At 35.9% G+C, this 23544-nt stretch overlaps 1 protein-coding gene and 1 pseudogene across 3 annotated transcripts; one reads left to right on the top strand and one right to left on the bottom strand.

The window, feature by feature from the left end:
• The window catches only part of LOC144959206 (uncharacterized), a 2109-nt pseudogene extending 1503 nt beyond the window's left edge, over positions 1-606 (top strand).
• Positions 607-7867: 7261 nt separating this feature from the next.
• On the bottom strand, positions 7868-23316 carry LOC144958500 (uncharacterized). Of its 3 annotated transcripts, none has more exons than XM_078890504.1 (3): positions 23201-23316; positions 17099-17860; positions 7868-12116 (listed from the first exon to the last, which is right to left on the bottom strand). In XM_078890504.1, exons 2-3 carry the CDS (start codon positions 17851-17853, stop codon positions 10508-10510), a joined length of 2364 nt encoding a protein of 787 aa, XP_078746630.1. In that variant the 5' UTR covers positions 17854-17860; positions 23201-23316; the 3' UTR covers positions 7868-10507. The 3 variants fall into 3 exon arrangements, with proteins under 3 accessions (XP_078746630.1, XP_078746628.1, XP_078746629.1); XM_078890502.1 differs by lacking the exon at positions 23201-23316 and adding an exon at positions 22829-22975; XM_078890503.1 differs by lacking the exon at positions 23201-23316 and adding an exon at positions 22734-22958.
• Positions 23317-23544: the final 228 nt, after the last annotated feature.

Raw genomic sequence — 23544 nt, 5'->3', positions numbered from 1 at the left:
AAGTGGAGAACCGTTGGCGGTCCTTACTTCTTATAACCTTTCAACGGTCTCAGCGATTTTCACGCCATACTACTGCCACAGCGATTCTTTGCCTCGGTTCTTTTGCCTATCTTCCACAAATCAACACCCATCCCACTTTCGCTTAATTAATCGCACCCACCCCCCTTTGCTATACACTAAACGACACAGACGACCATATCCATCCACTCCGCAAACCGCCCTTTTGTGTGTGAGATGGGGGGAACAGTCGGCGCATGACAATCACCAACGCCTTGGACGATTCCATTATAGGGGTAAATTTCAAAATTTACTACACCATAATGATCGCAAGGACAATGATCTATGATGAAGGCATGACCCCTCTTCTCTAATGTGTTATTGTTTGAAATGAATGTCTGTCCGACCAGGAAATCGCGGCGCTTGCGGCCGCAACCGCCGTTACCGCAATTTTGACAATTGCCGCAATTTTTTGTAATTTTCCATGTTCTGGAGACATATAATCATATAATGCTAAATATAGGAAAATACTACTGCCACTGCTAACTCGGAAATAGAAAGTTTTCATGTCCCCTCGATCTCGTTACTCCCGAGTTCCACTGTATTATTATGATGTATAGATGTAATTGGAAATATAATAATAATAATAATAATAATAATAATAATAATAATAATAATAATAATAATAATAATAATAATAATAATAAATAATAATAATAATAATATAATAATAATAATAATAATAATAATAATAATAAAATAATAATAATAATAATAATAATAATAATAATAATAATAATAATGATGATCTGTCATGGCAGTTTTTTGCATCGCTTGCGGCCGCAAAAAATGGCAAAAAATCGTTGATTTGCATTGCGGCCGCAAACTTTGCACTTTTTTGCAATTTTTTGAGATTTTGCCCAAAAAAAAAAAATTAATTTAGTGGGGACCAGTGATGATAATCTTCCGCGGATTTTTTCATAAATGTTCCATTGTTTTTGTCATGTCAAACATTTTCTGCTAAGTGGTAGTTCATGAAAAAAAATGCCCTCTGTCATTTTTGACACCTCTGCTCAGTTGCATGAATTTTGGTGACACCCCTTTATTTATGACGTTAGTCTAGACACACTGGCGCCAAATGTCAAAAGTAGCACAAGACACATGGTGGCCATGGATGAGAAGGTGATCGAAAGGGAAGGGGATGGAGCAAATGGGTTTAAATATTTATGTACCTTTTAGCTGTAGCATGATAGTACATTTGGCGATTTTATAAGTTTTATAATTCATAAGCCTGTCTTTTTTTTTTCTTCCTTTTTGATTTTTTTTTTGTTTTGTTTTTGTTTGATTGTTTAATTTGTTAATAGTATTCAATACAACTTGAGTCTAAATATAAAACATTTTTAAAAAAAATAAATTCACCAATTCTCTCTCTCTCTCTCTCTCTCTCTCTCTCTCTCTCTCTCTCTCTCTCTCTCTCTCTCTCTCTCTCTCTCTCTCTCTCTCCTCTCTCTCTCTCTCTCTCCTCTCTCTCTCTCTCTCTCTCTCTCTCTGTCACACATATCCATATTTCTCTCTCAGCCACCTTTCAATCTTCATATTATGTTTATAGATATCATTTGGTAATAGAGAGATAATAAGTTAGGATGATCGATTTAAGAAATGATTTGTTTAAAGGCTAATTTAAATTTGATTTGTTGATGGAATACGTTTTGCAATTAATTAAAGATTCTTATTTATAAGCTGCATCATCACAAGGTTGCAATAATACAGACATTAACCGGGTTTGTTATGTACAAACAAATACCTCCTGGTTTTTTGGCCAAAAGTTTATCATAATCACTTGATGTAGTGGGCGACATCATAGGCCTCTAAAATGTTTAATTGGAAATGACAATTCATTGAATTATATTTGCAAAAGGCCTAGATATATCTAATGATCAGAAGTGCTTTAGGACTAATAATATATTAAATAACTATGAATAGCTATGTTATATTTGCATTAGATTTGGGTTTGACTGACGGGCCGGTAGATTTTCCTCCTTTTTGACAAATTTTCATTATCATCACTGGGGGATCTGTGTTTGTGTCAGGATGAAACATTTAGATAATCTCAAAATAAGTACACTGATAGCGTGTCCTTCCTTTTTTCTTGGGTACTTTAATGGTAATTCTAGAACTTTTTACTAGATCCCATTTTCTGGCGTTGCTATGACCTTACATTTGTTGCAAGCGCCGTGAAAACCTTAAAAACAAATAAATACCTTTCTCTTTCATGAACGAATTATGGGTTTTTAGGAAAATTAATCGCCAATTTGTGCGAAATTTTTGAAAATTTTGCTGTTTTTAGCTTACAAAATTTGGGATTTTTTTTTTTTGCAAAAACCGCCACGTCAGGATGATGATGATGATGATGATGATGATGATGATGATGATGATGATGATGATAATAAATAAAATAATAATAATAATAATAAAAATAATATAATAATAATAATATTTTATTTTTTTAAATTTATGAGCTTTTCTACCACATAATTGTTAGGAATCCATGCATTTGTGTAAAAGTGTTGTTTTTTTTTCAAAATCTCCTTGTAGCATCCCCTGTATATACCCGGCATATTATTTTTTTCTGTGTATGCAATGTCAATATCAGATCAGTGTAATTTAATGTAATTTATGGACACAATACTGTATAATTATAATACATACCGACTAAAATTGGTGGACTGTGCTTGTCATAGAATTAAAGCAAGAGTAAATTATTGTGCGCTGTTTATTGAAAACAATTTTTCCTTGCAATTTTTGGAATTTTGGGTGCAATTTTTGTGGTTTCATTTGCAATTTCCGCGGGGATAGGAATGTGACTATTAAAGATGTGGGTGTGTTTGTGTGTGTGTTTCGAACCTAGCAAGTCCGATTTTTTGTTTTCTTTTGTCTAGTATCTCTTGTCACCACTCCTTTCTATCGCATTGTTGTCATTTAAAATAATACAATAATATTAAAATTTCGTTTGGTGTTTTAACTAATCAAATAATATGAGTACGAGTTTCACACATTATATCTTCCTTCCAAAATAACAGTTATAACGTCTGTATTTTTAAAAAGCCCAATAGAATATTTGGGGGCCCCGATAGCTCAGTTGATAGAGCACTCTTTATAGATAGAATGCGCTTGGCCAAGGAGTTCACAACATTGCCATCCGGAAGTATAACGGACCAACACACAAACTCTGTGTAACCATGAACTTTTATAGTCTGGTTAATACAGTTTAGTGAGAACAACTCACAAACGCGGATGGCAAAAACAATAACAAAGGACTGAGTGACGTCATCTGCATACTATCTATACGCAAAGGCCAGAGATCGATCCTGGGTGCAGTCGAGCTTTTTTTCCTCTGAACTACCTGTCTACTCAGCAGTGAATGGGTAGCTTGGTTTGTTAGATCTGGCGAAAAGTTCTTTGGGATAGACTAGCGTCCTATCCAAAGGTAGAAATATTTTTTAAAAAAATAAAAATCAAAAAATAAATTGAGCTTTTATATAGCGCAATATCCACTAAATGTGCTCAAAGCGCTTTACAATGGGTCCCTGACAAATAGCAACACGTTACATGTAGAACGAGACATGACGCCTGTTAATGTTAGGCGATGTTACAATTTTTTACCGACAGAGACAACATTGTTGACGACCAGGTACTCATTTTACACCTGATTACGGTGATAGGATGTGAGTAAAGAGTCTTACAAGGACTCAACTAGGCGCAGAGCGAGGATCGAACCCAGGACATTCCGATCCTAAAGGGAGTGTCATAACACAAGACCACATAGCCGCACAAAAATAGAAAGAAGGAATGGAGACGAAAAAAAAAACCCTTTAAAAAATCAAAACAAACTCTTCCCATACTTTTGGTCCAGCATGCCACAGGCACAATATATTAACAATCCCTTTTCCCTAATACTAACATTGACCTGACCCGCTCCATCAATCTTCGCAGACACACATACACGCACACACACACACATTCTTAATGGATAGTGTTATAGCACTATTTTCATGTTTTGAGGTAATAAGCCTTCGCTCTCACTTACACTTAGCGGTTCTACAGCCATCTACTGCAGGCACGGTCCCATTGTTGGACGGTCCCAATAATGCCTTGTGATTGGCCAATGTCGAAAAAGAACCGGTTCTTAGAACCAGAACCGGTCCTTATTTCCCAGGGACCGTAGAACCGGCGGTCCTAAACATGCTTGGGACCGCTCCTCACTACTTAAAACTGTTACATTTAAAAATGTACTATTTTCTCAGGGAGATTACAATGGTTGATTTTTACCTCGATTCTTTAATCGATTTCGGTTGGTTATAAGACATCCATGTTTTACATTAGGCTACATACTGTCTCGATGATCTGCATACCCTTCCATACTGTTTGGATGACCTGCATACAATTATGCAAGTAAGCATGGAATATACTCTACTGAATGTTCTCAGATCTTTACACAGTGCCCGGCGGGCAAATCAACGGAGATGATGGTGTATGTACCACATAAATTGCAGGAACCCATCTGCTTCAGACTTCCACAAGGAAAACATCTCATCTGCTCTCCAAGAAGCATGCTGTTTCTCGGTCAGAAAATGGATGATGAGCCACAAACTTAAGCCCAACGATGAAAATAGAGAAGTCATATTCTGCTGCACCGATCAAAGACTTCGATCCATTCATATCTCTTCCATCTCGGTGGTCTCGGTGGCAACATTTAGGTCGCATCGGCGCCAGTAAAAAAAAAAAGGAAGAAAACGGGATAGTAAAAAGTTCTAGACTTACAATTAAAGTATCCAAGAAAAAGGAAGAAAGGTGGGAATTAGTTCAAAAAGAGAAGAGATGTAAATTCCAAGAGCATCCTATCAGTGTAAGATCACCTAAACGTCTCATCCTGACACAAGCACATGTCCCGACTAATGTTTTGTTTGTTTTTGTTTTTAAGGGTTTTACGGCGCTTGCAACACATTAAGGTCATATCAGCGCCAGTAAAAAGGAAGAGAATGGGATAGTTAAAAGTTCTAGAATTACAATTAAAGCGCAAAAGAAAAGGTAAGACAAAGGGGAACGGGTTCAAATAGGGAACAGATGTAGATTCCAAGAGCACACCGTTAAAGTACTTAGTTTGAGATCACCTAAAAGTCTCATCCAGACACAAGCACAGGTCCCAACTAAGAGGAATACACTCAAATGTTTACCAATCATATAATAAAATATGTAAACTAAACATAATACAATGCATAACAGAGAGATGATTTACAAGGAAAAAAATATCGTCTCCCAAAACTATAACTATACATTCGACTGTTTCCCTCCCAGTCAAGGAACTCCGGCAAGGATCAGGACAAAACTAAGTAATCTCATTCCAAGACAATGACAGGAAACAATTGGAAAACAGGTATGGGGGGATAGAAGACACAGCATGTACCTCCCTGCCCACTATGGGAGGTCAGGATCCCCACCCAGTGTCCCGACTAAGAGGAATACACTCAAATGTTGACAAATCATATAGATGTAATACAAAAATAATACAGTGCATAACAGAGGGGGATTTACAAGACAAAAATTGTCATCTCCCAAAACTCTAACTATACATTTGACTGCTTCCCTCCCAGCCAGGGAATCCGGTCAGGGCCAGGAGAAAACCATCTCATTCCAAGACAAAGACAAAAGGCATGTTGGATAACAGATATAGGGGGATAGAAGACACAGTAAGTGCTTCGTTACCACTGTGGGTGTTCAGGAACCATCCCCCCCCCCCCCCTCCCCAGTTAGTATTTAAATTTGTTTTCTGTAACTGTGACCGTGTGTGTGTGTTGTGTTGTGTTCACGGGGGAAGCTGTGTATTCGTGAGTTCTCTTGCGTGCGTGGGTATTATTATTATGTATATATTATATCCTTGTGATCTTGATGCATTAGTGAATTGTGCTTATCTCTGTACAGCGCATTGATATGTTCGACTGCGCGGTTTTGTTGTAGTAGTATTGAAGGTCCTGGGTTCGAGTCTCGCTTTGAGCGGCGCATAGTAATGTCCTTGGGAAAAAAGGCTCTTGTATTCTCTCACCGTACTCAGGTTTAAAATGAGTGCATGACCATTGACAACGTTGTCTTGTTGAAAAAAGATGTAATTTCGTCTAACAGGCATCACGTCTAGTCCTACGTTTTAGGTGTTGTTGTTGCCTGCGGATCCCTTGTAAAGCGCTTTGGGCACTTTTAATCGATATTGCCCTATATAAACGCTCAAGTGTTTTGTTCTTTATTCTTTTTTGCTTTCTTTGAGACTTCGGTATGAGGCGCTTTAAAAGTAAACTTATTATTATTATTATTTTATTATTATTATTATTATTATTATTATTATTATTATTATTATTATTATTATTATTATTATTATTATTATTATATATTATTATTTATTATATATTCATTATTATTATTATTATTATTATTATTATTATTATTATTATTATTACTATTATTATTATTATTATTATTATTATTATTATTATTATTATTATTATTATTATTATTATTATTATTATTATTATTCCCGGCTAACTACCTATTTTAGATTAACTCAGACCTGCCTAGACACACACAAAAATTCATAGAACTGCAAATTTTTACTCCTTCTGCAGAGCAAAATAAGCTTCTAATTGTTTTTGTTTTTAAGGGTTTTACGGCGCTTGCAACACATTTAGGTCATATCAGCGCCAGTAAAAAGGAAGAAAATGGGGTAGTAATAAGTTCTAGAATTACAATTAAAGCACACAAGAAAAGGTAAGACGAAGGGGAATGGTACTGATAAGGAGTTGGTATAGATTCCAAGAGCATACCATCAATGTACTTAGTTGAGATCACCTAAAAGTCTCATCCAGATACGAACACAGGCCCCCACTAAGAGGAAAACACTCAAATGCTTACATTATAAATTTAAAATAACAAATATAATAATACATAACAGAGAGATGATTTACAAGGAAAAAAATATATATATCTCCCAAAACTATAACTACATTCGACTGTTTTCCTCCCAGACAAGGCCTCCGGTCAGAGTCAGGACAAAACTAAGTAATCTCATTCCAAGACAAAGACAGGAAACAATTGGAAAACGGGTATGGGGGGAATAGAAGACTAAGTATGTACCTCCCTGCCCACTATGAGAGGTCAGGATCCCCACCCAGTAGCTTCTAAAATTTAGTACCAAATCAATAAATCATGCTGATGAAAATGAAAATGTGGCACTAAATCACATTATGTAGGGACTTCGAAACATTATTCAATCATTCTGGGGCTAAATTGGCCATTTACAAATTTAAATTTAATGATTATTAACCAGTATAATTTTCCCCATGAAAACTAAGGGCTAACCCACACAGGAGACCGACTCCGACGACCCGCCGGCACTGCCGTCCTCCGGATAAAGACGTCGGGCACGGACAAAATACTAAGAATAAAGAGAAGAGCCGCTAGACCTACCCATGCGAAGCACCCGACGTCATCTGACTTTTTTCTTTTTTTTTTTTTTGGAGCTTGGTATGGGTAGGTCTAACAGCTCTTTTTTTTATTCATAGTATTTTGTCCGTGAACGACGACTCTATCCCGGAAGAGGACGGCAGCGCCGGGTCATCGGAGTCGGTCTCCGGTGTGGGTTAGCCCTCAGAACGTTGATAATTTCAAGTAAGCAGGTCTGACTTAACTCTAGCGAGCCCTTTCCAAGGACTCTGCACCGCCCACAGCAAGGACATAAAGGTCACAATCCAAGTGACATACCACAATACAATAAACCCATAACACAACGCCAAAGAGTAAAATAAATGAAAAGATTTGTGGTGGTGGGGGGGGGGGGGGGATGATTTTATTTATGGCGCTCGCCACAATGCTCGGATAATTTCGGTTGCGGTGGAATAGTAAAAAGATTTACAGATATATATTTTAAGATGCTAAAAAGGACATCTGTTAATAAATGGTTCGAGAGATACGGGTTGTCATAAGATATGACCATAGAAGGACCCACAGATAGAAGGCTCAAGGCTCACAATATTAATATGTGATGAGCCAAGATATAGAGAGATGGAGAGAAATGGAGATAGAAAGTGAGTTGGCTTAATGGTACAACTTCCGAATGAGTGCACACCAAGGAACATAGAGTATATAAGATGGACATGTTACTAATTTAAACTAAAGGAATAACTAAAATAAGAATTTATTACCAAACGATACACACACGACCTGGATGTACACACCTACTAGCATTGAAAGGCATGGCAGGCATCCCTACCATCAATTTCAAATTTTAGGGACAATTTAAGGATAAAACCTCAAATTTCAGGAACAATATGTTGCCCTTTAGTAAGACAGTGAAACATCTGATAGCAAGAGCATACTATGGTTACAATGGTGCTAGAGGTTATTTATAAAAATGTGTAGTTACAAATCTATTTGCAACAAAAGGGGTATCCGCATTCACTGTTTTAATAATATAATATTACGTAGATAACTCATCAAGATAACACTGCCACTGGTGAGAATGGCTGACCACAAAAAAATGTTTTTGTTTTCAAGGGTTTTACGGCGCTTGCAACACATTAAGGTCATATCAGCGCCAGTCAAAAGGAGGAAAATGGGATTGTAATAAGTTCTAGAATTACAATTAAGCACTCAAGAAAAGGTAAAACAAGTGTAATTGGTTCAAATAGGAAATAGATGTAGATTCCAAGAGCACGCCATCAATGTACTCAGTTTGAGATCTCCTGAAAGTCTCATCCATACACAAGCACATGTCCCTACTAAGAGGTATACACTCAAATGTTTACATATCATAAATAATACGTTAACAAAATATAATACAGTGCAAAACAGAGGAAAAGGATATCATCTCCGAAAACTAACTATACATTTGACTGCTTCCCTCCCAGCCAGGGTATCTGGCCAGGGTTTGGACAACACCAAATAATCTCATTCCAAGACAAAGACAGAAAGCAAGTTGGAAAAAAAAATGTAGGGGGATAGAAGACAAAGTATGTACCTCCCTGCCCGCTATGGGAGGTCAGGATCCCCACACAGCTTCAACCGTTGTGAGAAGAGAATAGCTTACCAATATCCAAATTACATGGTTTGTTGATTGGTGATTATCTGGTAGTGGGGGTAGTTGTAGTGGTGGTGGTAGGGGTGATGGTGTGGCGGTTGTGAAGATTGTGGTAGTGGTGGTAGTTGTAATACCTAGAGGTGGTTGCTTGTTTTTAAGGGTTTTACGTCGCTTGCAACACATTTAGGTCATATCAGGGCCAGTAAATAGCAAGAAAATTGGATAGTAAAAACATTTTACATGTATAGTTTAAAGTAGCAATGACTATCCCGCACAAATCTTTGGGCCTCTTTTTCGCTTACGAAGTGCCCGAATTCGCGTCAAAATATGGGACGAAGCCGTTTCGTATATGCTATTTAAAAAATTAATTACGACGCTGTTTATTGATGAATATGACTGAAAGTTGGCACACAGTTAGAAAAAAGGTCATTTTAGATTATGTCAAGCGACAAAACTCGTGCGATTACCAGAAGACCGTTAAAAATAGATTTTTACTCTTTGGAGTAAAATATTTCTAAAACTACCGGGCGTGGAGGTTTTGTCGCTGACAAGGTAATACATGAACATTTCTTCTTTTTGGTTGTAAAATTTCATATGAATATGACGAGTACTTTTCCCGTATTTTACAAAACACCATCCTAATTTGCTCTTCAAGTTTCAATCTTTTAATCCACTTATTACGCAAGATACAACCAAAGGTCGAAAAAAAATGCCGAAAAAGCGTCCCATATTTTCTCGTTTTTTTTCCTCTTTGCGGGTCATCCAAATGAATGACACCTTTGAAACTGCATAACTTGTTTATTTATGAATGGATTTTCGAAATTCAAAAACATTTTTACTCAGTGGAGATAGGGCTTTGATTTTAGACAAAAATTTTCCTGAAAAAGAGAAAAAAACATTTTTCATAGTCATTGCTAGTTTAAAGGACTCGAGGAAAAAACTAAGACAAGGGAAAATTATATGGCATCAATCGTAGTTGTAGTGGTGGTAGGAATGATGATTTGGTGATAATATAATGGTGGATTTTTTTATAGTTCCGGGACAAAATGTAAACTTCCGTATTTTCTGGGACAGCCATAATTGTTTACAAATTTCCAGGACAAAGTCGGAAATTCCGGGATGATAGGCATGTCTGATATGGTTACATTTGTTCATTATAAAACAAAATCACCTGGTCGTCTCCATTTTCACACACACACACACACACACACACACACACACACACACACACACACAGCCACACGCTATCAAGACTAAACAGGGACTGATATAAAGTCAACTCAAACCACATCAAGAGGAGACAAAATAATAATTACAGTGTATCTCTCTTAGTTTTAGACCATAAAAACATACAAACACAGTAGCAGTCAAAAACAATCTAATTGGTCCCTAAACCTCATTGTCAAGATCCTTCACTGTGAGTCCTCGATTTCCACAGCGACAGTAATATTTAGCACACCTCTCTAGAGTAGGATGTTGAACGGTAACTCCATTCACCACCAGGCTACCAAATCTTCCTTGAGAATTCGCACCTTGCTGGGGTCCCAGTTTAAACCAGTGGCGTGGGCATAACTCAGAGAATTTGGTCTTGAATTTCAAAATGTCTTTCAGACCTTCAGGAAGAGGTAGCCGTTCCACGAGACCATTTCTCTCATTGGGAACAGAATCTGGTGCAAGAATTCTTTCAGAGATTGTAACTGCACTCCAAGTTTTCAGTGACAGAGGCTGGAGGGTAAGCTGTTGTGTGACAAAAACAGTGTCAGCTGATTTAGCAAATTTTTTGACAGCTTCACTCAAAAGATATCGATAGTCATCAGGTAAAAAGTATAAGTTTGTCAGGAGGTATCTTATTGTGGCCACATCACTGATTATGACGGCAAAACAAAACAGTGAGAAGGGTTGAGGGCGATTTCCAAGAGTTAGTTGACCTGGAAAAATCCCTGATGTAACAGCAGCAAATACAATATTGTGTAAAGAATCTTGATCGACCATAGTGCACCATTTCCAATGGAATAATTTGTATTGCATCAGAAGTAGACAATTCTTGACTGAAATTGCCATTCTTATCTCTCCAAATCCATCATATTCACTGCCATTGTTAAAAACATTCACAGATTGTTTATGGATAAACTTTAAACCATCTTTATCAAGAAGTCTTCCTGATTTCAAAAGGAACTCGAGACAACTCCCATCTCCCATCAGGGCAGCAGAAAACACAGTCCCACCAATTTCATCTACAACATCAAAGTCTGCCTCAAGATCCATTAAAAATTCTAAACAGTCAACATGGTTTCCTCGTGCTGCAAACATTACAGATGTCTTTCCAGAATCATCTGTTGCATTGATCTTTGCCCCCAATTCCAAAAATAACTGGGCCAGTTCTTTTCTTCCTTTCCGACATGAAAATATGAAACATGTAAGCCAATAAGCAGAAGTAAAGTTGGTATCACAACACCTCATTTCAATAGAAAATTCAGGTCGTTTTATTAGAATTTTAACACATTCCGATATTCCTTCTCCAATGGCAAAGAATAAAGTTAGTCCAAAATCAATTTCAAACACATTCGTGTCAACACATCCAAGTATTCTTTCAAGACATTGAGAATTATCTTTTCTGACACACGTAAACATGGCCTCCTTGTACACCAAATCATCCCATACAATCCCACAATCCAATAAGACTTCAAACATTTCCATGTTGCCATTTTGTATAGCATGACACAATGGGTCAGTGCCAAGTTCAATCTTGGCATCATCAAATTGTAAGATCAGAGACACGGCTTCCACACTTGCATAATCCACAGCAAAATCAAGTGGCCCAATTGACTGAAAACGTCGAAATCGTCCCAATGCGCTGATATCTTTATTAGCCGCATTTAACATTCGTTCCAAGATTGGGATATTTCCTAAGGCAGCAGCATACATAAGTGCAGTAGGGCCGACATGATCCTCATAAAAAACAGACCAATCATCTTTTCTAGCTTGATATTTTTCATGTCTGTTGAAATGGAAACAAACAAAAAAATAAGACATAAAAATTACTTTGGAACAATCAATTCAATGACTGATGAAAAAATTTTGAAAATGGAGTGAACAAATTGAGTAAACAAAATCCTAAAATTTGACTTCATGAGTTTTACGAGTATGATTGTTTTAAACTAAGTTAAAATAAGTTAAAATAAAAAATTGTTTTCGTTGACGAAAATTTGTTTTGTTTTTTTAACTATATAAAAAATCTCTTTAATTTCCTAATTACGAATGTCCTTCATTAAATTCATTCTAACATAAAATCAGATGTGTCATAAATCATTGTAGGTACAACTCTGAAGCCAGAGACTGAACTGGATGGAAATTTTCTACAAAACTATAACTTTACCATCTACACCCAAGAAAGAAAAAAAAAGTAGTCCTTCAGAACCAATAGACCCGCCATGAAGCCGGAGTTTATCCTGGTTACGATAGTTTGGACTCTGCTGACCTGATAACAAAGAAAGCATTGTACTCCAGGACAGAAGATCAAGGGGAAGGCCACAGAGAACATGGAGAAGAGTTAAAGAAGCTGATATACAGAGAAGTGATAAAAAAATTGAAAAATGCTTTTCTTCTGGGGATATACGGGACACGTGGCGGGGGCTTAAAACTGCTGTTAACTATAATCCAAAGCCCACGATTATATCAGAAGATATTGAAATTGAAACTCTAAATAAATTTTATTCACGTTTCGACACAGCAAAAAATTTGATATTGAAAATGAAAAACATAAATTAGACAGGGCTTTGGAAGATGAAATGACTATTGAGGTCAGTGAAGAAGAAAAGAGATTCGTATTTTCGAAACTAAACGAGAGGAAGGCTGCTGGGCCGGATGGATTGAAAGGAAAATTATTAAAAGAATGTGCCCATCAGCTTTCCCTCATTTATACACATATTTTTAACTGGTCCCTCCAATGCGTTTCGATCCCTGAAATTTGGTAAACTTCAAAAATTATTCCTGTTCCAAAAAAGAAAAACTTGAAACTATGAACGATCTCAGACCTGCTGCACTGACTTCAATAGTCATGAAATCTTTAGAAAAACTTGTTCTAGTTAAAATTAGTAATCAGTTTATGCCATTGAGTGATAGTCATCAATTTGCTTACAAACCAGGACGCGTAGAGGATGCCATTTTGCTGTTTACAAACAACATTTACAGGCATCTAGATCACGCTAGGAGCTATCGCAGATAGAGCACAATATGTGCAATTAGGACAAAACAAATCTTCCTGTATAACTACAAATATTGGTGCTCCTCAAGGTTGTGTATTGTCCCCTGTATTATTCACAATATACACGAATGACTGTAGAAGTCAAAACCTGATTGTACCTTTAATAAAGTTTGCAGATGACACCGCTCTTCAAGGTCTCATAACAAATGGCAACGAAGTGGCTTATAGGCAAGAAATTGATAGATTTGTGTCTTGGTGTGATGCCCACCACCTAGAGCTTAACATAAGCAAGACAAAGGAGCTAGTGATTGACTTTAGGAGAGTGAAGGAGCCGAGAGAACCGTTAAAATTAAAGGACCAATTCGTCCAGCGAGTTCCTCACTACAAATACCTTGGTGTAACGATCGATGACAGGCTCAAGTGGGATGAACACTTGAAAATAATTAGGCATAAGATGTGCAAACGTACATATTTTCTATCAAAACTCTCTCAGTTTAGAATAGATAAAACCCTCTGCACATTATTTTATAGAGCAGTAATTGAAAGTGTTTTGTCATTTTGTATAACAGCTTGGGGAGGCAATTGCTTAGCAGTGGAAAGGAACAAAATAAATTCAAATATTAAAAAATCCATTAAACGCTATATAAATGATGTTGATGATGTAGATCTTTTATACGAGAAATTTTGTATAAATAAAATGACTAAAATATTAAATGACCAGTATCATCCACTAAGACCATCAATTATTATGTCAGAAAGAAGTGGTCGCCCTTTCTCTATTTCAACGAAAACAGAGAGACACCGAAAATCTTTTCTGCCGTCCAGTATTAGGCTTTATAACAACAAGCAATAATCATTTTATATAATAATTTCTCATTTTTACTTTTAAAAAATATAAATATTAATTTATTAATTTATGTGTTTTGCAATCTTTTCAATTTTCAATTTATAGTGACAGCTTTAACTATTATACAGTGTTGAAATTATTCATATTATAAAGTGCAGCTCTGGTTATAGAGCTGCTCCTTTTTTAAATATATATACATCCTATTTCCATTGTATTTTTATCTTATTGTGTAAATTATAACACGTCTGTACAAAAAATTTCCTTTTTGGGAAGCAATAAAGTATTATTATTATTATTATTATTATTATTATTATTATTATTATTATTATTATTATTATTATTATTATTATTATTATTATTATTATTATTATTATTATTATTATTATTATCATTATTATTATTATTATTATTATGGAATGAGATTTTTTTAAAGTTAGCTCAAGATAGAGGGATGGAAACTGTTTGTCTATGGCCTATACCCTGACACGGGTACAAAAAGGCAATGATGATGATGATGATGATGATGATGATGATGATCAAATAATATAGACAGTTCAAATATTCCCCAGATACTCATCAAAATAATCTGTTAAAGTGATCAGTAAGAAATAAAAATTGTCAGTACTTTATTTGCGGATCCAATCATTGGTTTATCTAAATTCAGGGATGGAAATTAATCCTTCAAATTATCAATGTCCTCTTCAACACCATGGAAACAAGGCCAAAAGTATTGCAGATTCTGGTCCAACCATCTCTCTACTTAACCCTCCTCTCCTTACCAGCTACAGAAAAAATTGACACATTTGTAACGACACAACCAACATTTTTTTTTTCATTTAGGTTTCTTTTGTACATCACAAAATTCGAATAATTTGTTTGGCTACAGTCATAAGAATTTAATGCTTTGCTGTACTGCTTGTTATGTTGAACGTGTTGAGAAAATTTGTGTATAGATAGTATTATAATAGTATGCGCTTGGCTAAGAAGCTCACAAAATTGCCATCCAGAAGTATAAAGGACCAACACACAAAACTATGTGCAACTTTGAACGTTTATAGTCTGGTTAATACAATTTAGTGAGAGTTACTCATAAACGCGGATGGCAAAAAGCAAAAACAAAGACCTGAGTGACGTCAACTTCATACTATCTATAGCATGTACTTATTTCTTTCAAGTAAGACTTTATTAATAAAATCAATCTCTATATTGATGTTTAGTGGAAAATCCAGGAAATGGTGAGGAGGAAGAGAGTTAACAATTTGACATAAATTTAATAGTTCAGAGCTTAATGAGAAAGCTAAGTAGTGTTCAATTTAAGAAATTAAGATAAAGAACTGAACAAGTGTGTATGAAAGGTACCAGACAACACAAGAAAGAATAATACAAGAAAAAAAAAACATCCCAAAAAATCAGTCAACCTTGACTGGGGATCGAACCTCAGACCTTCTGATTACCGGTCAGACATGCTACCATGACGTGGGCAAATCAAAAATTTCTGTATCCGACACTAAACAGTAACTCAAAAAAAAAGTTAACATGAATCATCAGTAGCACTAGTAGTCACCACAGAAGAAACGATCACATAATCACTTGGGCATATATTCTTGGTTTTCTTTAGCCATAAAATTGAAATAGCTCAAAATTAAATATATTGCCAATCGTGGTGTGGTTGATGGCCAGCAATGAACTTATTTCAATGACTGAAATGGTGATATTCTAGCACCATCAGCGAGCTTTAATCATGATAGGGGGTGGGAGGTGGTGAGGTGGCCTAGTAGGGCATTGTACTGTGCCCTGGAAGGTCACGTGTTCGAGCCCCATTTCAGGCAATTTCCTTCTTTTTTTTTTTTTTTGTTGGGAAAATGATAAAAACTCCAATTGACTCACTTTGGTCAACATAGGTGATTCCTGTTGACATCATATGTTTGTTTAATGGATTATCTATATATTCCTTCATGAAATGCTTGGGCGAAGGCATCTAACTATACCACACAAAAGGTTGTTATACATATGGAATAATAATAATAATAATAATAATAATAATAATAATAATAATAATAATAATAATAATAATAATAATAATAATAATAATAATAATAATAATAATAATAATAATATAGATTAAAATCATAATTATAAAAAGCTCCATTTTTCAAATATATTATTTAAATGTATAAGCATAGCAAATCATTCACATTTTGATTTACAAACTTCTAAGTCAGTGCCATTTTAAAAACCCAAAGGGAGGCTAAAAACAAATGGTGAAAGATCTTTTAAATTTGCAGCGCCTGAAATTTGGAACAGCCCGCCCGAGGACATTAGATTTTAAGAATAAAAATATTATTTTTTAAAAACGCTTTAAAACATACCTTTTTAACAAATATTATATGATTTAATAATTAGAAATAAGGAAATGTTGTGACAAATATTTTTTTAAACCCCTATATGTTTATTGGTGTTTAAACGATCACAACCCATAATTCAAATAATTATATGTACAATTTTAATGTATCTGTTTATATCCCTGTTTTTAACTAGATGTGTGACACATTTTTCATTATAATTTTATGATCTATATATATCTATAGAATCTCTCGCTAATATTTATATGTCATATTTTTGGGTTTTGTTTTTATCCTCTCGCGATTTAATTGTTAAGCACAATTTATTATTATTATTATTATTATTATTATTATTATTATTATTATTATTATTATTATTATTATTATTATATTATTATTATTATTATTATTATTATTGCCTATGTCTAAAAATGGCATAACACCATCTGGATAGAACAAGTTAATCTACTAATAAAATAATGCAATGAAAAAAAAAAGTTTGCCTCTGACTCAAAAGTCCAGTTACTGAATTATAGTCCAAAAGTTATTTTAAAATTTAATCTTAATCATTTAGTTATGTGACCTACCCCATGTTATCAAAATAGAGAATGGAGCCATCGTCTTGAAATGACATCCGTCGAAGGATGTGAATGGCATAGGGATCTGCACCCTTGTCAAGTAGATACTCTAGACATTCCAAGTTCTTTCCAATAATTGCACACATCAAAGGAGTGAGGCCATTGAAATCCCAGCCGTTTACCGTAATCCTGTGGTCTAGAATGGTCTGTAAACACCAAGCTGGACATCCTCGTAAAAGGCACAAATTCATGATGTTGTGGCCTTTCCACCCTTTCAAAAAAACATTTTTATCCACAACAAAATCCAACAAAGTACTTATACATTGAAAATTCCTATCGGCGGCAGCTTTAACAAATTCTGCATATTCCTCCCCAATCCCTGGTACTTTAAACAGTCGAAACTCTACCAATAGGTGAACAATTTCAGAGAAATCTTTCGAGGCAGCGATAACCAGAGCACCAAAGTAATCTTCTGATAAATAAACTGAAGCCTCATTTAAATCGTCGTCTTCTTCATCTTCTGTTGTCCCCACAGAATACAAATTCCCTCCTAATTCCAATATCTTTCGAACACATTCGGCATGTCCATACTTTGAGACAACTGTCAAAGCAGTAGGCTCTAAGAATTGTCCTGAACCCTTGGCAAACTTATCTCCAAGCCGAGAATTAATGGGAAATGCTTCTGGATCATGTCTTAAAATCTTGTCAATTTCATCCAAATTGCCCCCAATGAGAGCAGGGAGAAGGGCCTCCTCCACATTCATGTCGCACCTGGTAGAAAAAAGTCGTAAAGGAAATGAGGATGAAAAAAATAATTAAATAAGATAAACATTAAAATCCAAATAATATAGTGTATTTCTATGAGTTACTGTCCTCACCTCTCTTCAGTTGCTCTTCACAACACTGTGAATCTTAGGGGGGGGGGGGGGGGGGGGGGGGGGGGGGAAGAAGCGTGTTTAAATAAAAAAATTTCACAAACCAATTAAGTGGACCATACACTCAATTCATTAGCTTAAGTTCATTCCCATCCTTCAATTCCTAACAAATATAAGTGGCTGAGTGGTTAAGGCTGTGATCTGGAAGGTCCCAGGTTCGAGCCTCGCTTCAGACTTTTTCGTTTTTTTTCCTTGGGCAAGATTATAACCCCCAATATGCTCACTTGGACAACATGGGTGATTCCTGATGACATCAGACATCTTGTTTGATGAATTATCTATATTCCTTCGTGGAATGCTTAGGTGATAGTATCTTATGATGCCGTGGCAGAAGGGCTTAATTTTTAAAATATACACTTTGGGCACAAACACTACCACTCTCTCTCTCTCCCTGTCTCTCTCGCACATACACACAGACAAATGACAAACAGTACCTGCCCTATTCAGCTGTGTTTAAGCATTTCACTCAGGACTAACTACCCACTTCCTTCTCCTCTTACACACACTAGTACAAATTAACAGAATAGGGTGAACACATGCTTTTTTTTTTTCCTACACAATAGACAACGAAAAATTGTAGAGCAAAACAAACAATGGAATCCAAGTGAGAGCCTTTGTATCCCTTTATGGGTAGCAGTTCCATGGAACACAACTTTAAAAGCAAAGATCCTCGTTGAATGTGTTTTAATTTACTAAGAAAATATAGGCCGAGAGATGTGGATTCCTGAATCCCTCATTGAAACTGCATTCTTGTTGAGTCTAGTACCCGCTGTATATAAAAGCAGCTCATTGGCTGCAATCTTGGCCTTTTGCAGTCAACCAAAAGAGCCAAATTCAGGGCTACTCACATTAAGATTACAAGGATTAATATAATGCAATCAAAATACTTGACCACCATATTCAATAATAAAATGGGCAATTCGGACTCGAGTCTGAATGGTCTCCCGTTGCTATTCAGACTCAAACTCTGATGTGCGTGCGCAAACACAAGGTGGGCACAGTGCGGGCAGTGGGAAAAGGGAGGAATTGATAGAAGAAAAAGAAGAGTTCAGAAGAAATTCTGTTTTTCCCACATCAAAATGACTCAGCTTTTTTCCCTTTTCCCCTTCTTCAGACTGTAGTAAGATTTTTGCTTGTCTAACACTATCAGGATATGTATAATTGTGTCCTGCTTTTATTTGGACATTGTGTAAAGACATTAGAAAAGCTTTTCCTTTAGACAGTTACTTTGACTGACTTATGTTCCTTTTTTTCTTTTATTTTTGAAAACTTCTCAACTCTTTTCTTTTTAATTTCTAACTTAACTTCCAATTGATCAACGGTTTTGTCTGCTTTCTCATCAAAATTAAAGTGGTTTAGACTGCCTGTAGATAGTTACAATATCATTGCTGTATTAATTTTATGTAATTGTCAATAATTAAACTTAAACTTAAACAAACAAAAAAAAAACAGCAAAAAATCTAAAAGGAAGCGTCAATTGCCTAGGACCTTGACAATTGTCAAATCGTCAATTGCCAAGGACTGTGTCAGTTCATCAACTACGCATGTGTACTTTTAACTGCAGAGTACCTTTAGTGTCACGAGGTGATGTATTGCCACAGAATGATGTTATTAATATTTATATTAATTATCTAATACTCTTCTTACTTTCTTTTTTTTCTCTCTCACACACTCTCTCAGTCATTTTCTCTTTTCCCTCTGTGTGTGTATTTCTCTGTCATCTCTCTCTCTCTCTCCCTCCCTCTCTCTCTCTCTCTCTCTCTCTCTCTCTCTCTCTCTCTCTCTCTCTCTCTCTCTCTCTCTCTCTCTCTCTCTCTCTCTCTCTCTCTCTCTCTCTCTCTCTCTCTCTATTTCCTCTTTTTGTCACGGACCTTGGCAGTTGGTAAATCGTCAACTATTTACTATTAACTGCCACAGATTGATCTTGTTGCACAAATGTTTTACGTTGATAGTTCCTTATTAAGACGATGTGCAGTATATTTCCTTTAAAATAAAGGAAATCTTACTTTTCTTTTTAATCTAGGCTGTCATTATCCCCAGACACCTGTCTGGGAATAACCAATTTTCGTTATTCCCAGACACATATTTGAAACTCCGCTCTGAATATGGAATGTTTCCAAATGCACATAGAAATAAGGAAAGTCAATAAAATATCTATAAAATTAACCAACATTAAATCAGTTGTTACTACATATACACAATATGCGTCGACTTTGAAGTGGGTGTCATGGCCGAATGGTTTAGTCGTCTGGCCTGGAAGTTTTACCAGAATCGACGTTGTGGGTTCGAATCCTGGTTCCGCCACTTTTCTTTTTTAAATTCCGGCTTCTTTTTACAGAACGTTGCAAGGGATAAATGTCCCATCCATCCCCCCCCCTCTCTTTTTTTTTTTTTCACTCTCTCTCTCTTGGTTCCTTTCTAGTAAATTGTCATATTCGTCCCCACTCCGATCTCAAAAAGTGTCTTTAAAAAATTAATTAAAAAGCAAACAAACAGAAATATTCAGAGAGCGACCAAATGGTCAGATAGAGGAGAAAAAAACAAACAATATTTTCTTCTTTAATAAAAACAATTTTAAGAAATTCATGCTCAGAAACGGAACAAAAGGCCAAACAAAAAGGAGAAAAGAATAGACTCGCTCAAAAAACAAAAAAAAGAGGTGGGGGAGGGGGGATGGATGGGACATTTATCCCTTGCAACGTTCTGTAAAAAGAAGACGGAATTTATTTTTTTTTAAGTGGCGGAACCAGGATTCGAACCCACAACGTCGATTCTGGTAAACCTTCCAGGGCAGACGACTTAACGATTCGGCCACGACACCCACTTCAAAGTCGACGCATATTGTGTATATGTAGTAACAACTGATTTAATTTTGGTTAATTTTCTGTTTTTATAGATATGTTATTAGCTTTCCTTATTTCTATGTGCATTTGGAAACATTCCATATTCTGGAATGTGGATAATTGTTTAAAAGAGCGGAGTTTCAAATATGTGTCTGGGGATAACCAATTTTCGTTATTCCCAGACAGGTGTCTGGGAATAATCACAGTGTTTAATCTAGATAGGACTTGGCAGGGATTTGCCGCTTCGTCCTTCTGGGGGGTTTTTTCCCGCTGAATCCGAAATCAAGAGTAATTTTTGTTTTTATATTAGTTTAACTCATCCTGAAATTCGTGAAAAGACACAAATTAAAACGCTGTGATTATCCCCAGACACCTGTTTGAAACTCTGCTCTTTTAAACTATTATCCACATTCCAGAATATGGAATGTTTCCGAATGCACATAGAAATAAGGAAAGTTAATAAAATATCTATAAAAACATAAAATTAACCAACATTAAATCAGTTGTTACTACATATATACAATATGCGTCTGCTTCGAAGTCGGTGTCATGACCGGATGGTTTAGTCGTCTGCCCTGGAAGTTTTACCAGAATCGACGTTGTGGGTTCGAATCCTGTTTCCGCCACTTTTTTTTTTTTTTTTTAAATTCCACCTTCTTTATACAGAACGTTGCAAGGGATAAATGTCCCATCCTCCCATCCCCCCACCTCTTTTTTTTTTTTTGTGCGAGTCCATTCTTTTCTCCTTTTTGTTTGGCCTTTTGTTCGGTTTCTGAGCATGAATTTCTTAAAATTCTTTTTATTGAAAAAAAATTGTTTGTTTTCTTCTCCTCTATCTGACCATTTGGTAGCTCTCTGAATATTTGTTTGTTTGCTTTTTAATTATTTATTCTTTTTAGAGACACTTTTTGAGATCGGAGTGGGGATGAATATGACAATTTGCTAGAAACTAGAAAGGAACCGAGAGAGAGAGAGAGAGAGAGAGAGAGAGAGAGAGAGAGAGAGAGAGAGAGAGAGAGAGAGAGAGAGAGAGAGAGTGTGTTAAAAAAAAAAAGGGGGGGGGGGGGGGGAGGATGGATGGGACATTTATCCCTTGCAACGTTCTGTAAAAATAAGACGGAATTTTAAAAATAAATAAATAAAAGTGGCGGAACTAGGATTTGAACCCTCAACGTCGATTATGGTAAAACATCCAGGGCAGACGACTAAACCATTCGGCCATGACACCCACTTCGAAGTCGACGTATATTATATATGTAGTAACAACTGATTTAATGTTGGTTAATTTTATGTTTTTATAGATATTTTATTAATTTTCCTTATTTCTATGTGCATTTGGAAACATTCCATATTCTGGAATGTGGATAATTGTTTAAAAGAGCAGAGTTTTAAATGTGTGTCTGGGAATAACGAAATTTCGTTATCCCCAGACAGGTTTCTGGGGATAATGACAGCCAAATTAAAAACACATGCCAACAAGTGTTGGATAGATCATGTCCACAACGATTGACAAGGAATGAGTGAATGGAAGAAAGTGACGGGATTCGAGATTCCTATACGCGGAAATTGAGGTTCGACTGAAATCACCACATGCAGCTGAAGAGTTCCAATTTGACTCCTTGGCAGTTGATGAACCATCAACTAACTCCTTGCAATTGACACTTCCAATCTAAAAAATGCCATGGGAAACTAATCTTCAGACTCGAGTCCGAATGACCACAGGGGCACAAACTTTCCCTCTCTTTCTCTCTCGCACATAATACACACATGCACATGTCATGACAAACCATTGTTAAAATATTGCTGTTTCTCTTTAATTTACATTTTCATTTTCAGTTACTTTTACGGTACGTCTCTAGATTTGACCTGGAGTCTGGAGTCGAGGACCATGCGGAAGGCCTCCTTTTCTGGGGCCTGGTTTTGATAGGACTTTAATAATAATTGATGCCCTCAAATTGTACCTGTTGCTTTGGGCCGTTTGTTTTGATCTCTGGATTTGGTTCAGCTAAGACTTGAAGAAAATATATACTAACGATGATTTGAGTTTTCACCACTAAGAGATATTACCAATGTTTTCACATTCGCCTTTCATATTTAATACTCGTATGGCAGTTTAAGCAGTTATTAAAGATAGGCGCTAATCGATATCGATGTCTTGTCGAAGACTCTTGGTCTAAGTAAGTACTTGATAACAATCGATTCTAACCTAAACTTAGAAACGTAGAGATTACAATGTAGATAGTTTTTCTTGTTTTGCCATGTTTTTTGTTCTAAATTTGTTGTCGTTTTTGTCTCTTTAATCTGATTGTAAAAGAGTGAAAGTAATATTTTACCAACTGTTCGAAACAACGAGTCTGTATGGCACAGGGGCATGTCAATTAATGTTGGAGAAGGGTTGGTTGTGTACAAGGTCAAAGATCAGTGGTCTTTTTTGTGTCGCTTATGATTTGAGCTAGTTTGGTGCTCCATAGAATTAAACGAATGAGAATACGTACGAAGCCTAAAAAGTGTCCACCAATGAAAGCATTCAGCGCCATTTTGTTGTTGGCTGAGAATGTAGTAATTACCATTCATTCGGTATCTATGTCAACATAACGACACAAGAAAAACAACAAACAATATCAAAATCCACAATAAAATGTTTCAGAACTGTTGCGTATATTTATGGCACAACGAA

The sequence above is a fragment of the Berghia stephanieae genome, chromosome 13 (assembly GCF_034508935.2).
Source record: "Berghia stephanieae isolate SIO BIC M18660-M18661 chromosome 13, UCSD_Bste_1.3, whole genome shotgun sequence".
NCBI classification, from domain to species: Eukaryota; Metazoa; Mollusca; class Gastropoda; order Nudibranchia; family Aeolidiidae; genus Berghia; species Berghia stephanieae.
Note: the sequence above shows the minus strand (reverse complement) of the source record. Positions and strands in the feature narration are given on the sequence as shown.

Bases quoted from the DNA above. Each gene is read 5' to 3' on its own strand.
- LOC144958500 (XM_078890504.1), bottom strand. From the start codon at position 17,853: ATGAATGTGGAGGAGGCCCTTCTCCCTGCTCTCATTGGGGGCAATTTG. The intron at 12,117-17,098 runs GTAGGTCACATA...CCATTTCAACAG, and splicing joins CTCTATTTTGATAACATGGG to ACATGAAAAATATCAAGCTA.